At 42.3% G+C, this 16,625-nt stretch overlaps 1 protein-coding gene across 3 annotated transcripts in view; it reads right to left on the bottom strand.

Annotated features, from left to right (window-relative positions):
• PSIP1 (PC4 and SRSF1 interacting protein 1) overlaps positions 1-15,785 on the bottom strand; it is a 36,584-nt gene extending 20,799 nt beyond the window's left edge. For 2 of the 3 annotated variants that reach the window (XM_068665945.1, XM_068665942.1), the window contains exons 1-7: positions 15,569-15,645; positions 15,169-15,369; positions 14,127-14,203; positions 9,676-9,814; positions 4,151-4,267; positions 1,422-1,529; positions 1,028-1,090 (exon numbers count right to left, since the gene is read on the bottom strand). In XM_068665945.1, coding sequence (XP_068522046.1) covers positions 1,028-1,090; positions 1,422-1,529; positions 4,151-4,267; positions 9,676-9,814; positions 14,127-14,203; positions 15,169-15,240 — 576 coding nt within the window. In that variant the 5' untranslated portion in view covers positions 15,241-15,369; positions 15,569-15,645. Of the gene's footprint in view, positions 1-1,027; positions 1,091-1,421; positions 1,530-4,150; positions 4,268-9,675; positions 9,815-14,126; positions 14,204-15,168; positions 15,370-15,568 lie in introns of all 3 variants that reach the window. The other variant, XM_068665944.1, reaches the window with a different exon arrangement.
• Positions 15,786-16,625: the final 840 nt, after the last annotated feature.

Consider the following 16,625-nt stretch of genomic DNA (forward strand, 5'->3'; position numbering starts at 1 on the left):
CAGCACGTGCCAAACACAAAACTGAAGCTGCTAAGTGTGACAGAAGAAACCATCCGGGGCCTGAAATGTGTTATGACACTAAGAAAACAACAATGCCAAACAAACCAAAAGACACCACAGCCGGAAGATTTGAGTGCATTATGAAAGAGTACAGAATGAGATCTGTTTTAATGTCACCTGAAAGGCTTCTCTCCCATTTAGAAGCTGATATCAAATATATGCACACTCATAGATATACTGTCAATTCCTTGCTGTTTCAGACTTTCCTTCATTGAATATTATTTTAGATTTATTTTTAAGATTTTTTGATAAAGTACTCTTTCAATTATTTTAATTGTTTTTATAAGAATATATAAATGGCTATCTTTCTTTTCATGAAGCAAATGATACTTAGTATGTTACCTACCTATGGCAAACACACTAAGGTCCACAAGTACACCTTTGCACTCATCCCTGCTGTCAGCACTAATGTATCATGTTAAAAATCAGGAAATAGTTTCAAATTAAAATTAAAACTTTGCCTCACTTTAATCTATTTTTTATTTGGATCATTGCCCCGATCTAGCTTGCTATGTGACCACATGAATGCTGATGCTGGAGTACACTAAGCTAGCAGTTGGAACTGCTTCTTTCATAAGAACACCAATTTTTCCCAGGTAGAAGAAAGTGCAAAAGCACAAGCTCACAAAAGTGGGAAGTATTTCAGGTGTTGGTTCAATGTGTAGATGACATTAAACATTTTTTTCAGAGCTTCAAGACAAAATAATTTATGTTAGTTTTTCTTATTTACACTGGACTATTTGGGAAAAAAAAAGGGAAACTCCCTACTCTGCACTGAGTTCAAACAGAATTATGGCTTTTAAAACATTCATGAGAAAACTGCCATTCCTGCAAGTCTTCCAGCTATTTGGAAGGGATGGGAGAGTGAAAACAAAACAAAAGTCAAGCAACTTATGCATAATCTGTCACAAAAAGAGTGATACCAGTATTATCACATCCAAATATAAATAATTAGCCATACTGTTACCTTTCTTTTTCTTCCTCTTCTAGCAGCTTTAGGAATAGACGCATCACCTGTTTTCACCACATCCTGTGTAAATTGAAAATGGTGCTGAGTTTTAACAGAAGAAAGAAATCTTATGAAGTGATAAAAACACACTGTTCCCCTGATTTTTAATTGAACTCAGACAAGCCAGATTAAAGTTTGCTCTCTGCCAAAAGCTTAAATTCCTGTTAATTTCAATGAGAAGTTTTAATCTGCGTCAACAGATACGGAGTTTTACAGCTTAAACTGCAGTTCTGAGACTGTCACACTAGCAGTAACTGTATGTAGCTTCCCAGTACATAAAAATATTTTTTAATTAACTGACATAACATTAAAATGTTCTTTACTATGCAGGAAAAGATGAGCTTTCACATACTTCTTTATTGTTTCTTTCAGAAGGTACATCATCTTCCTTCAAAGTATTCATCTCTTTTTCCTCTTCTTCCATTATTGTACTTAAGCTGTTATCCCTCTTAGTGGGCAACTGCAAACAGAAACAACACAGAGTCAATGGAAAAGTACTTTGAAGAAACAAAAGTTAAATGAGCACATGGCTAATAACCATCATGCTGCTTTTCTCTTTTCAGTCTCCCTGTATACACGCTTCTTTCTTATGTACACTTTGAAAGTATAAGGCAGGACCACTTTCAAACATATTGCAGATTGATGTATTCTGATAACTACGTATTATGATGGAAATTCAAGACTGTTTTGTTATTATGATAATGTAACTACTTTTTCACTGCATCACCTTTACGTGAGTATTTCTAAATGTTCATGCCAAGATTCAACTGAATCAGCTCAGGCATACAGATGGATTGCAGTCACAGACATCTATCAAAGACTATCACTATTAAACAAAGACTTCATGTAGACCACAAACAAGTTGTTTAATCATGTGAGTCAGTAATTAGTGATAAATGGTCTCACCTAACCTGTGCATTTTTCTTCTTTTTTTACACCTTAAAATACTAATTTTCATTTTAGACAAGCAGGTAGATTTGAACATCAAGTTTGTAATAAATTACTTGGAGATAATCAACATTTTTCTTGTGGTCTAGGTATGCGCATTTTTCTTTTTCTTCTTTTAAATTTCTTTTCACATTCTCTACTCTAATGCTATTGCTTTGCCCAACTTTCAAGCACCTATTATGAAATTCCCTTTAATAGTAGCTACAGGTCTTAAAATTTCAAAATTGAACGAAGTATCACAGGCAGGGGGCTATCACATAATGTTGATAATCACTTACTGCCATATTATATAACAGAAGGCTTTGTTGTGTTTTTGTTCACTTTTTTCAGAGTGCAACTTTAAGTACATTAAAACCACAAGAAGTCAGAGTACAATGGTTAGAAGCATATTATAACTACATCAATATCAATAGCAAAGGACTAAATCTGCTACAGACATTGTCTTAAACTGGTAAAATGATTGAGACTCATTACATAAATCTATCCCTTCAAGACATTCCGTTCCATTTTGGTGTTCAAAGGGCTACGTATGGTCTTTGTATTTTTCTTTCAGAGAGCTAGATCAGGACAGCCAGGAAGCACTCCTCAGTGGAAACATGATGACATTGACATATTCACTCACACAAGGTGCTTGCTGCATACATTGACAACGAAGCAAACTGATGAACTGGTCCAGCACAAAAAAAAAATAATAAAGTTTTCCCTTCGCAGTAGCAAATGCTGGGAGAAAAATGCTTTTATCAACGTTGTTCATAGGCAAGAAAGAAGAATAACAACTGGTTTACTAATTCTATGAGGAAATTACATATTGAAAAGTGTTCCTGAAGTATACTTGACAGAACCCAAATTAGACGGACCTTCCAAACGTGCTGGTACAAAATTACGAACACTCAAAGCAGCAACAAGTTGGGAGAAATAACTCAAATGCCTCCACAGTTTCCAACTCAACACAACAACTTCTGACACCTATTTTTAAATGGAAAGTCTTTTTTCCTCTTGAAAAACAAGCTTAGAGCTCCTAGACAATCCTCCAGGAGGTATATTCAACTATGTATTAAGTACACTGGAAATTCTTCAGTTTCAATGCTAAAGGACAGCCACCTACGCCTACAGTAAAACTACACGAAAGCTTGACAAATAATCAACAAGAAATCTAGCATAATTGAGACAAGTCTATTCAAGAGTTAGACACTTGTTTTAAGGGCACTGACTGTTCTGTAGTGTATTAATTTCCAGAAGTGACTTAAAAATAAATGAGATGCCATAAACTTATCAATATCAACTGCATCACATTTTTTGTCATTTTAGCATTCTAGTCTCTTTCAAGGAAAAAGGAGATGACAACAACTCTTCCACACTGTATGGAAAATAAAAGACGTGAACAAAACAAAACATTCAAGAATAGAGAAAGTTCAAAGCAATGTGCTACACTCTGTTATCATTAAGAAAGCAGTAAGCTACAAAGATTCCCCTCTTAAAATGCAGACTATGTACAGCAGCAAGAGGCTTGAAAAAAATGGTATTTCAGACAGAAATGCATTTTGTAAGTATGAATACAATATATTTAAGAACATAATTTGTTTCAGAAAATTTCAATGTGTGCACACGTTGACAAGGCAAAGAAGCTAAACCTTGTCTGTATAAATTACCAATTACTCACAAGGCACTTCCCTGACTCTGAATTCAGTTGATACAACTATCTTTTTATCCGTTATATATTGCCTTTTCTATCTGTTCCCATCGCAGTGTGTGGTGTAATTCAAACTGACTCGACTGTTCAGGCAAATACACTGAAAAACTCTTTCAGTCCCAAAAGAACTTAACTTCTCTTCAGCTTTTCTTAGTTCTCTTAGGCTTTTCAGGGGAAAATATTGTAACTGAATAGACAGTTGTACCAGACGATGATATTACCAAGTCTTCAAAGAGAAGAAGGTAATCTTAAAGTTACATGTTGGCAATCATTTTGAATTTAATGTACCTAGGAAATACTAATACCTATATTAAGTCTCATAATAACCAAATGTGAAGTAGTTACGACAGGAAAGTACAGTTCAAGTATTTATATAAAAATTTGACAATAAGGTTTGACTTGAAAGGTTGATAGTAAAACAAAACACAAATTCTATCACTTACTTTTAGGAGAGAAGACTTTCTCCTTTTGGCTCCTGATTTTTCTTCATTTCCCCCAGCAGAATCCTGACCGCTTTCTTGAAGAGTTTCTTTGATAGAAGTGCTAACAGATGGATGGGACTTCAATAGAAAAACATGGCAATTGAAACAAAAATCACTTTCTGAATTACCGAATAACTACACTGAGAGGTGTTCTGCCACCTGTAAGTTACCAACAAAAACATTAGCCTAAGGAATCCTTTATGGGAATCTACAAGAATATCGAAATTTATCTATTTCTTTAATTTTCAAGCATATAAATTTAAATTATATTTTCATTATCAAACTTTCAAGTTCTAATGTTATACTGATAATAAAACTACTGCAATGCGAAAGAGCAAGATTTTGCTTAAACATAACTTGCACGGCTCCTGTCAAGAAACACTTATTTAAAAGAGCTGTCAATCTTAAATGAGCAAGAGCCAGCTACCAATTCCTGAAAACACGAGCAGAAAAAAACAAAAGCTAAAACTGAAGTCAAGGACATGGTAATTGACAAGGTAAAGTCAGAATTACTCTTTTAAATTCCATTACTTTGTGGATAGCATTCCCACTCTTGAATATCAGCTCCTTCGAACAACGCTGGCAGAACTCCTCTGACTCTTAGTATTTCCCCCTCTGAGGAAGTGGTTTTGGATTTAAGCCCAAGCCACAAGCTCCCTTCTACCCTCTACCTTCCTCACTAGCAGTTACAAGCAACATCTGTGAAGTATAAACACTGCTTTCAGAACATTCCAGCCAGCTCTGGCAGTTGAACAGAAACGGCAGCTCTCAGAAGGACTTATCAAAACAAAATATACTCAATAAAGAGATATAAAAAAAAAAGGGGGGGGGAGTTAATTTCCCTCTAGGAATAGCTAACAAGTCTGTCACTTCAATATTGTCTTGTAGTCAAAATAAAAGCTTGATTTTGCCAACATCTCCATGTGACTACCCCCTCCAGCCTTCTGTTCTGAGGCCAGACAAAACACTCCCTCCTCACACTTAATATTTAGACTCTGACAACTGAGCCATCTTTACGGCTACTGTCCAGTACTAGTTCTTCATTTAACTCAAAGAATGTTTGTTTTAAGCCAAAAGGCTGTACATGTATCACATGCAGACGTCACCTACGTAAACTGCAATGTTATCAGTAGGCCATAACGTATCGCCCTGCTTCAAAGCATCATCGGAAAAAGAGGGCCTCACTTACCAGTTTACTAATGTTACCTTCCCTCTAAATCTTCACAGCCTACCACCACTGCCCTCAACTCCAGGCCAGCTTGCTGCCGGCACTGACCTTCTCTCACTGGCTGTCCTGTCCTGTCAATGACATGACGCCTGCTCAATGACAATGTCCTGCTCAATGACATGACGCCTGCACTGGGCAGGAGGGACACCAGGGCAAAAGAGATGCTGGGGAAAGAACAAAGGCACAAGAGGTGTCCCCTGAGCCAGGCTCAGAGCCCAGAGGAGCTGCCTGAGCAGGGGCGAGGAGGTACACCTAGTAACTGCACCTACATCACCTCACCACAGGGACTGACTGTAACGTGTGGCAAGGGGACTTGACACCAGCAAGGGTGGAGCAGAAGCATACAGAGGGAAGGCTGAGGCATTTTTCTCTAACCTGTTTGTCTTTGTTTCTCATTGCACAGATCTGTAACAAAAAGCTTGTGTTAATTGCCTAAATTGTGCAGAATTACCTTACTTGTTAGTGTTTTGTGGCCTGTGACATAGCCCTTTTTGATCTCTAAGGCCCCCCCTCCCATTTTGCCAATTTCAACAACTCTGCTACTACTAATACTAGTTTCCTATAAACTTCCATAAAACTGCATAGGTAACTAAATCAAACTCACATGCTTGCTTTCCTCCCTGGATTACAATGCCTACTTAACTTAAAAAGACGTCAGTTGTTAACTGTGACAGCCACAGAGATTTTGCCTATCAGACAGATGAGCATCTTCCTCTTACTACTTGAAGGGAGAATTCTGCGTGTACTCATTTCTTCAGCTTATTGAGGATGTTGCCTTAGCATCATACTCTCAAACAGGAGAGCCGTCACCTAGTCAAATAGCAGGGAACTAACAACAAAATAAAACAAGGTACCACTTAGTCTCATCTTTGTGAACTGTACATTACCCGCAAAGTATTGAAAAAAAATAAAGCTCATTTCAGCATACAAGCTGAAAATAAATAAAACAAACAAAATAATATCACCCTACAATTCTCTTATTATAGGATAAAACGGGACATTCTTCCATCTTAGCTATGGATCTCTGAGGGACAGTGACATAATACTCCATTCTGCAAATTAAACACCAAACATGGTGTTTTGTGAAAAGCCATGGAAGACATATGACTCGTTTACTTGAAAGCATCAAATATCGTCAAAAAAATTCCTTTAAAGCAGGCCCTTACTGCTGGCTTTATTTCATCTCAAGTAACCCTTACTCTGCCTGTTTTACATTCAGATTTCTTTTACAGAATACAGCTATTTGCAGGTGTTCTCCTTCGGCAACAAGAATTGCATCCATGTAAAAAAAAAAAAATGAGCTCACTGAATCCTATGGGCTTGATTTGCTCCAAGTAATGGTTCCTTTTAAGAATGGATAACAAAGAGAAAGGTATCAAAACAAAATGCTTTCTAAAATTAAGGTGAAAATTCAGAGGAAAATTTCATAAATCACAGAATATCCTGAGTTAGAAAGGACCCACAAGTATCATTAAGGATGCTCCCCACGACCACCCAAGAAAGTCAAACCACGTGTCTGAGAGCGTTGTCTGAACACTTCTTGAACTCCAGCAGGCTCAGTGCCTTGACTGCTACCCTGGGCAGCCTGTCCCAGTGCCCAACCACCCTCTGGGTGCAGACCCTTTCCCTAATCCCCAGCCTGAACCTCCCCTGTCCCAGCTCCATGCAGTTCCCTCAGGTCCTGTCGCTGTCCCCAGAGAGCAGAGCTCAGCGCCTGCCCCTCCGCTCCCCTCCTGAGGGAGCTGCAGGCCACGATGAGGCTCAGGGCTGAGCAAACCAAGGGACCTCAGCTGCTCCTTGTACGTCTTGCCCTCTAGGCCCTTCACCATCTTTAGATGCTTTCTAATAATTTAATTTAATTTACACACTGTGTTGCGTAAATTGCACTTACTCAACGTGAGGCTGCACCAGCACAGAGCACAGCAGGACAATCCCTTCCCTCGACCAGCTAGTGATGCTGTGCCTGATGCACCCCAGGGCACAGTGGCCCTCCTGGCTGCCAGGGCACGCTGCTGGCTCATGTTCAACTTTACATTGACGAGAACTCCCAGATCCCTTCCTGTGGGGCTGTTCCCCAACCTCTGGTCCCCCCAGACTGTGCGTACAGCCAGGGTTGCCACGTGTCAGGTGCAGAATCTGGCATTTGCTCTTGTTGAATTTCATGCAGTTGGTGATTGCCCAGCCCTCTCGTTTGTCAACATCTCTGTAAAGCCTCTCTACCCTCAAGGGAGTCAACAACTCCCCTGAGTTTCACGTCATCAGCCAACTTAATTAGCAGACCTTTAAGTGCTGGTTCCAAGTCATTTATGAAAACATTAAAGAGAAGTGGCCCTAAAATGGAGCCCTGCAAAACCCCACCAGTGACTGGGCACCAGTCTGATGTAACCCCATTTACAAAACACTTTGAGCCTTTATTTACCCCATTCATAGAACCATAGAATGGCTTGGGTTAGATGGGATCTTAAAGATCATCTAGTTCCAACCCCCCTGCCATAGGCAGGGATGCCACCCACTATATCACATTTGCCAGGGCCCCGTCCAGCCTGTCCTTCAATTCCTTCATTCATTCTGTAAAACTGAATATATGTAAGCAAATTAGTAACCATGGCCCTGTAATTCGTTTACTTTAACACTTAAGACATCCCCAAGAACAGTTTCTTCTTTCAGCATTTTTAAAGATCACTTATAGAAACAGAATTTAAATACTACTTGTGCAAAGACTGTGTATTTCTAAACGTTTTTTCTTGTGTGTTTCTAAACAAAAAGGCAGTGGCAAAAAAACAATCCAGTAGCTCTAGACAGAACCTGAGTAGTTCACAGAACCTGCTAAAGAACTGTTACAGAAGCTGGACTGAAGTGTTTGAATGATACTGAAAAGGTATAATGGACTTTCCCCATAGCAAAGTTGCTAGACTAAGAAACTAGTCTGTATACATCTGTTGGCAATGTTTTTTCTGCCTCCAGTTGGAAAAGTATTTAGAAATGCCTGAGATGTTAAGAAGGCAACTCAAAGTACCGCTTAGCTGAAGTTATTGATCCCCACTATGAAATAAAACACTGGAAGGCGTTGCTGTCATTGGTTATTTATACCCACATATATTTTCAGGTTGTTAGAAGTGACTGATAACATAAAACTAAGCTATGGTTCACTATTTCCTCAGCCACCCAGGCAGAACCTCTCCTACGCTGCCACAAATGAAACAGCAGAGGGTCTAAGGACTCATTTTTCAGTAGGAGAAAAAAAGAAACTGTCTTATTAATACAATGTTTCTCTGTTGTAAGGGGATTAGCATCCAGGGGCAGAAAAAGTGTACATCCAGAGTACAACCTCTTTTCTGCTGACTCTTGCTCAGATTAACTCTTGATCCATCCTTCAAACTAGAGACGCAGTAGCTTGGGATATCTTTAGGAGCAGGAGTTAACTGGTGCAGAAATGGCAGTCTGGTATGTCAAGTAGGAGCAGAAAAAAAATACAGACACCAATTGTTTTTTATTATTACCACAGTAATGTCTAGAGGCCCCAGTATGTGATCAGGGCCCACTGTACGTACCAAAACCAAGAAGCTATAGAATGTTCAGAGAAGACAACAGACAAAAAGGATCAAGACATTTTTTTTCTTTTAAGAAGAAGTTTAGGCCTTTTTATAAGTAGAGCTGCTTAGATCCAGTTTAAGCTTGGGACATCTACCAAGATGTTAAGAAACAGAACTACTGACAAATGAAAACTTAATTGAGAGTCACATAACAAAGGGGCAAAAACCAAGAATCACATTACTTCCAGCCACTATAATGAAAATACAGTGTACTACAAAAGCATGCAATGAAATCTTACACAGGTATTTGTGGAGAAAACCACTTGGGCTTAGATGACAGGAAGAAGTAAAATGACTGAGATTACTAATGACTGAGTAAAAACTGATAAAAATCACTATTTTTTAAGTACAGTTGTACGGTTCTGAATATGACTTGACATCTGCTGTGATAGAGCAACATTGCAAAAATATGTTCAACTTTCAATAGTGATAGACTTATGCTCTGAAACTGTCAACATGAGCTTCATGAGCTTACTGTAGAAAAATAAAATTTCCACTTATATGAAAGTCTCTCATGCTATAAAACTAGAGATAAATTTAAAAAAAAACAGTGTAACCTACAATTGAGTGTCAATGATTCTTTATCCTAGAACAGTAAATATTCATTGCCTTTTTTTTCCCCCAACAGTACAATAACAACTAGTTGCAGACTTTGCATAACTTACCTGCTGATGAGAGAACTTCACTCTGGGATTATTGTCAATTTCCCACAAGCCTTCATTAAAGCCCTTTCTTTTATTTGGTTTTCCATATTTCTCTTTATTTTCAGAGTAAGGGAATATGTCCTTTGGTCCCAAAAACGCCCTTCAGAAGAGAAAGAAAAAGTTACCAGGAAAAAAGGTACTCATGTTTTAAATATTTTTTTTTCAAAGGAGAAATAAGCATCAGATATCATTAAGAAGCACAACTCAGCATTGCAGACAATCAATTCTGCTACATAAGCAACTTTATAGTTTTCCCAATTTAACCTTCAACAGCCAAAGTTTTCCATTACTACCACCACATATATGGCCCCTCTCCTTCCTAAGGTGCTGAGTGTCTGGGCAAGAAACAGACAATGCTTCTTAACAGATAGCAGAAGACAACCAACTACTGTAAACCAGAACAATTTTTTAGTTATCTTGTGAATGAACAGAGAGAGCACATGCTTTCTTTAGAAAAACAGGCTTAAGCGTTAAGAGTAAAGAATTCTTATATCCTGACTATATAATACAAGAGAACAACAACAAAGCAGAATTAGTTCCAAACTAACAAAGAAAATCTTTTGAATTTACTAAATTAGAAACAATGTAGTTAAAAGACAAAATTCAAGAAGAATGTTAAGTGTATCAGGCATGAAGAGCACTGGAAGGCAGTGCCTAGTCACACCTGAATGTATTTGACTGCCCAGGTCCTTAAGAATACTGTGAATTCAGCATTACTTCAGTAACTTCTCAGTTTCTCAAGATAAGTCTTCATCACTTTATTTACTGAATTGAATAAAACTTTAAGCCTTTCCATAAGATTCTTCCTCAACCCCATTCTTGGGGAAGTAAATATTGCAGTTTACATTTTTTTAATTTAATTTACTCTTAGAAGAGGCCTTCAGATAGCTTGTGCGTCTTTTTCACACAAACTGACAACATCCCTGCACAACACTACCCCTACTGTAGTCTGTGTAACTAAAGCTATCAGCCTAGCTTTTCTTGTATGTCAAAGTCACAGTATCCACACTATTTTCTCTAAGCTAGGCTTAGGAGAACGGGGTAACAAATTATTGAGGACAAACATTCTGGTTTATGCTGAAGACCATCAAAGCCTGTATAGTTACTGCTCTACTCCCAATACTTTTAAAGTTCGAACTTCAATGTAGCAACCCATACACCGCTAAAACAAAGATGCCACTTTGAGTTTCATTCTTTTTGCTATGTGTCTGGATGCAGTTGTCTGACATGAGACTCTAACCTGAAAAGTTGCAGGTACCTGCTTTCTAAAGTAATGGCTCAATGAAAATGATACAGATACCTCTAATCCTCACTCTATTTTCTTCGTCATCTTTAAAAAGATCTAATTGAGACCTACACCCTACTACACTAAAAGACAAAATGTTATCTAGGAAGCTTAAGCATCTCCTGCTCCAGCAGTAGAATACTTACCTATGTGCACAAAGCATTATGTAAACCACTGAGAGATCAGACTGCAAATTACCCACCCCTTTTCAAGAGATGGTTATAGTCAGTTCAGCCAGCATGGAAAACACACATCTGCAGAGTCGCCTTAACCAGTGTCCTGGTTTCAGTTAGGACAGAGTTAATTTTCCTCCTAGTAGCTAGTAGGGTGCTGCGTTTTGGATTAGGATGAGAAGAGTGCTGATAACATATCGATGTTTTAATTGTTGCAGAGCAGTGCTTACACCAAGCCAGGGACTTTTCACCTTCTCACTCTGTCCTGCCAATGGGCAGGCTGGGGGTGCAACAGGAGCTGGGAGGGAACAGACCCAGGACAGACCCAAACTGGCCAAAGGGGTATTCCATACCATATGGGGTCATGCTAAACAATAGACAGGGGTGGCTAGCTGGGGGAAGGAGGGCCGGACTGCTTGGGGTTAGGCTGGGCATCAGTCAGCGGGTGGTGAGCAATTACACTGTACATCACCGGTTTTGTACATATTATTTTATGTCCTAATAAACTGTCTTTATCTCAACTCACAGTCTTTCATTTTTCCATTTCTCTCCCCCATCTCAGAGAGGGATGGGGTAGGGTGAGCAAACAGCTGTGTGGTGCTTAGCTGCCTGCCAGGTTAAACCAGATCAACCAGAAAAAAATACTGGGGAGACGGACAAATGGAAACTGGACAGTACAAAAATAGGAATCATTGCCTCCTTTCTTCCCTATTCCCTAAGAAGAAATGTTTTTCCAAGATTTGTATGGCTTTACTATATGTATTGCTCAAGCTTTGAAAACCATCAGGAACTCTCAACCATGAAGAAGAGGTCATGTAGCATACTGGGCTGGTATATTTAAAACCCCATGCACCAAAAATGAAAGAGAAAACTTAGTGTAGAGGCATTACCCTAAGACACAGGTTCTAGAAACTACATTTTCAGTGTGGCCATCTGCAATGATGTCATACACTAGCACAACGGACCCAAATAAAGCTCTCATTAAAATAACTTCTTATTTTTTACTCTTTCAGGATGTTGCTACATTAAGACAAAGACAGAAATAAAGATATGTCACCCAAATCCCCAAAGCCTATTTTAAGAAGCAAATACCCATTCACTGAACATAGGTAGTAACGCGATTGTTATTCACAGGTATATGCTGTAAGCAAAAGTATGATTGAAAAGCAGGAGAGTTTCACCTGTTACCACTCTAAGGAGCACTACATAAATTACATGTTTAAAGAACAAGACAGGTGGGTGTCTGACACAGAAGTTTCTCTTATATTCATAGTAGAAACTATGTTTCTCCTATGTTCATGGAATAGAGGAGCATAGGATACTGAAAGGCAGTAATCCTTAAACTACAGCCTGCAAAACTAAGAACTAGACTGCAGTAAAACTTTACTAAGAGTGTCAATGAGTGAAGAACAGATTATTTCAAGTTTACCCATGCAAATGAGAAAGAAAATAAAAATTCAAAGCCAAGCATGAGCTAGGAACTTAACTGAAGTTTAAAATGCACCACGATGCTTAAAATTTGCAAGGTATTTCTGAACCTTTTAGGTAAGGAGTTGTTTCTTTCTCCCTCATATTCAATTTGTGCCTGTAAACCTACATAAAACTACACAAAACCCAAGTTCAATCCAGAATGACATACATCAAAGGGGAAAAAACAAAGCAATATTATATTTTTAACTGCCAAAACATTCTGGGAAAAAAAAAGAAAAGATAACCAAATGTACTGTTTAAACTTATTGTTAGAAGAAGTGCATCATTAAGCAAAGGGACAATATGCAAACTTTGCAACCTTGAATTGAATTCCACAACTCTGTTCACCCACAAAAACACACATGCTAAAAATAAACCAATAACTGATCTATTGCCAAGATCAATGGAAAGAAAGTATATAAGCCAAGCACACAAAAAGCTTTCTCATGGGGAAACTGCTTCTCAAAAAAAAAGTAAAGAGTAATCTCAAGAAGCATAGAGGATGCTTGCTTTTTATTTCAACAAGCACTGCATATTCTCTCAACATAAATTATTTTAAAGACATACGCAAAGTAACAGATTAGAGATTTGAATAAATATTTAGTGAGAGGAAGATAAAACCTTCCCACACAATGCAAGAAACTGAGTACTTTTATACCTAACTTCTATTTGTGACCTGCTTATATATAGCAATTGACACTTTATAAAGAGAAAACAGAGGGGAAAATATATATATTTATTTTTAAAAATAAATGAGGCAAAGGCAGCACTGAATTTGAAATCTTAAATATCCACACTACAACAAACTCCTACTAAAAAGTAACATGATGATTTTAACAAGACAGAGACCTACATAAAAAGCACTGTATCGACAAGAAAAGTTAGCAGCAGAAATACCCTCAAAACGAGTTTATGATTGCAGAAAGGTAGCACTGTTGAAAGTACCTAAGGACAGATGTTTTGCAGAATAACAGGTATAGAATAACTGCACCTTCTGATTTTTTTTCCTCAAAATCTTAAAAAACACAATACCCATGCCCCCAAACATCTTGGAAGGGAGGGGGGTAGGGATGACTAATGCAGGATAATTTAACTATTTCTCTTTTTTTTTTTTTCTTATTTCATTGTTCTCAGCAATATTTCACTTTCTTTAACAATGTATTTTTGAGAATTTTGCCTACATACAGAGCTTAATTAATGTCTATTACAGAAGAAAAACTCACTGCTCATATCACTTTGGGTAGGATTTTTCTACTGGCATTGAAAAAGTACATAGTATAGTCACAGTCTACCATTTCTATTTTCTTTAATAGCTTAAGCAAGTGTGAAAGTAACATGTCTTGACAAAAGAAAATAATTCAGAAGATGACACGCTACTGAACAGTGTAATTTTAAAAAACAACTTTCAGGTAAGTCATTAAATTCCTATTACAGCATGCTAATGAAATAAAAAAGTATGTGTCTCTTAAATAAGAAGGACTTACGTCTCATGGGTGCCAAAAAAGAATATAGGCATTTTGTTTGCAGGAGGCTTTACTGCTCCCTCAGGAACTTCATCCACCTAAGGAAAACAAAGACCACAACTGAAATCAAGTAACAGTTAATAACGGTCTAAAGGGAGACATCTAGAGCTGTTAGAAACATGGAAAAAAAAATGCTACAGAGAAGTAAACAATGTCAAAAGCATACAATGTCAGAAATAAAACCAATTAAACAACAATAGGAAGTGAAAACACTTCTGGTGTTACAGCAACATAGGACATTGTTTTTCTAAAAGGATGTACATGATGGGCTGCAGGTAGAAGCACGATTTGATTCCATCCAAAAAAACATCTCTCCTTCACCATAAGCCACAACGCCACATCCTCCCCTTATGCTGTAGCCGATAATTGGTCCAAGCCCAGATGTCAAGTACTATGAAAACAGTCACCACGTTTAACAATGAAACAAAACAGGAAAGCACACAAATAATTTTCGATGCCGCCTCTCATCTAGATAGCGCACAGTTAGCCTTTTAGCTGCATTTCCACAGCCATTAAATGCCCGAAGGCAGTCACAGCATTTGCCATGGCACTTCCAGGGAAGGAGCGGGAACAGGAGAAAGAAACGCCCGGGCAACTCACCGCTTGCACCCAGCTTCTTTTACAGGAAAAAGCTACAGGGATGCCCGACTTCAACAGCGAGGCGCAAAACGCCGCCGTTAAGTTCGCGCTCCCCGTCCCTTTGCCAGAGGGGAGCAGCTCCTCGGGGGCCGTGTTTTCGCACAGCCCCAGCCTTTGTTAACGCTAGCACGCAGCGGGCTGAGCACGGCAGCGCTGCTGCCAGCCAGGCTATGCAAATGAGCGCAGCGAGGCTGCGAGCCCGGGGCTGCTGCCGTCGGGAGAAGGCGCCGAGTTCAAGGAGAGGCGCGGGGCAAGGCGGCAAGGGGCCCTGCGGGGCTTCAAGGGAGGGGGGGGGGGGATAGGATGCAGGTGCTGGGCTGCGAGGAGGAGGAGGAGGAGGAGGAGGAGGGAGCGGGCGCCTTACCCTGGCCGGCCAGTGCGGGTACCCTTTCATCTTGGCGAAGATGAGGTCTCCGGGCTTGAAGTCGCGGCTCATGGCTTCTCCTCGTCCTGCGCGACGCGACGCGGCCGGGGCCGAGACGAGGGCTCCCTGCTGCTGCTGCTGCTGCTGCCGCCGCTGCTCCCAGCCGCCAGCCACAGCCCCGCCAGGTGCCGCTGCCGGGGGCTGCGCAGCACAGCGCGGGGCTCGCTACGCGCCGGGACGCTCCGGGCCGCGCCGCTCCCGCCGCAGGCCCCGCGCCCCGGCCCCGCGCCCGGCCCCGCGCCCAGCGCCCGCCCCGCTCCCACAGCGGCCGCCCCGCGCCCTCCGCCGTCCCCCAGCCCGGCCCTGCCCGCCCCAGCCCGGCCCTGCCCGCCCGCGGCACCTCGGCCCCGCCGCGCTGCCCCCGCCCCGCCGCGCCGCGCCGCGCTGTGCCCGGCCCGCCGCCCACCTCCGCTTTTAGCCGCCGCCGCCGCGCGCCCTCCTCCCGCCGAGCCGGGCGCTACCACGCGGCGGCGGATGGGGGAGGGCGGGGGGGGAACCCTCACGGGCACAGCCGAGGAGGGGCGGCCGCCAGCCGCCAGCCTCCCGCCCCGCGCCGCCACGGGACGCGACGCGGGGGGGCCGGGCGGCAGCGCCGGTGCGGGCGGGGAGCGGGCGAACGGGCTCGGTCGGGCCCGGCCCCCCCCCCTCACGGCCCGGCGAGTGGCGCCTTCCGCCGCCTGCGGGGCGGGGGCGCGGAGGCGCGGAGGAGGCGGGGCGGGGGGGGGGGGGGGGACGGCGCTGCCGTTGGCGGCGCTGAGGGAGGCGGCGCGGAGCGCGGAGCCCCCGGAGCCGAGCGGGTGGCGGCTGCCTCAGCGCTGCCCCGGCGCTGCCTTTGTTCCGCTTTGCAGCCCCGTTGAAGCTCGCCCCGCTCCTGCCCCTCGCAGCCCGTACCCCGCTGCCGCTCCGCACGTGCTCCTCGCCCCGTTTGTCCCCTCAACTTCTGCGCTGCCCCCGGCGCTGGTGCCCTCGGGCTCAGTGCCTGCTGCCTGCCTGCCTGGAGGTCTCACGGCGCGGTGCTCGCAGCTCGGCGCCGGCTCGCGGACCTGACAGGACCAAAACCGCTCCCCTCGCACCGTTTCGCCCTCTCCCGAAACGGCGGCTGCCCCCCTGGCTGCCCTGTGGGGGCTGGCGCTTCCCCTGCTGCACTGAAAAGCACCGAGCCCGGCAGCTCGGCGGCGGTGCTGCCCCTTCCCCGTGGTCCCACACAGCACTGCGGCCAGCCCCGGGAAGGAGAGGTGTGAGGAAGAGGCGTAGCACACGCCGTTACTTCTTGCTCCCCGCGCAATGGCATTTGTCGGGCGCTGGCTCCAGCAGCCATCCTCGCCATGGGGCCTCGCGCACAAGGTTTAGGGGCCAGATCTCTGTCGCCTCTCCTCTGTGGCACTGGTGTAGGAGGA

The sequence above is a fragment of the Anas acuta genome, chromosome Z (genome assembly GCF_963932015.1).
Source record: "Anas acuta chromosome Z, bAnaAcu1.1, whole genome shotgun sequence".
NCBI lineage: Eukaryota > Metazoa > Chordata > Aves > Anseriformes > Anatidae > Anas > Anas acuta.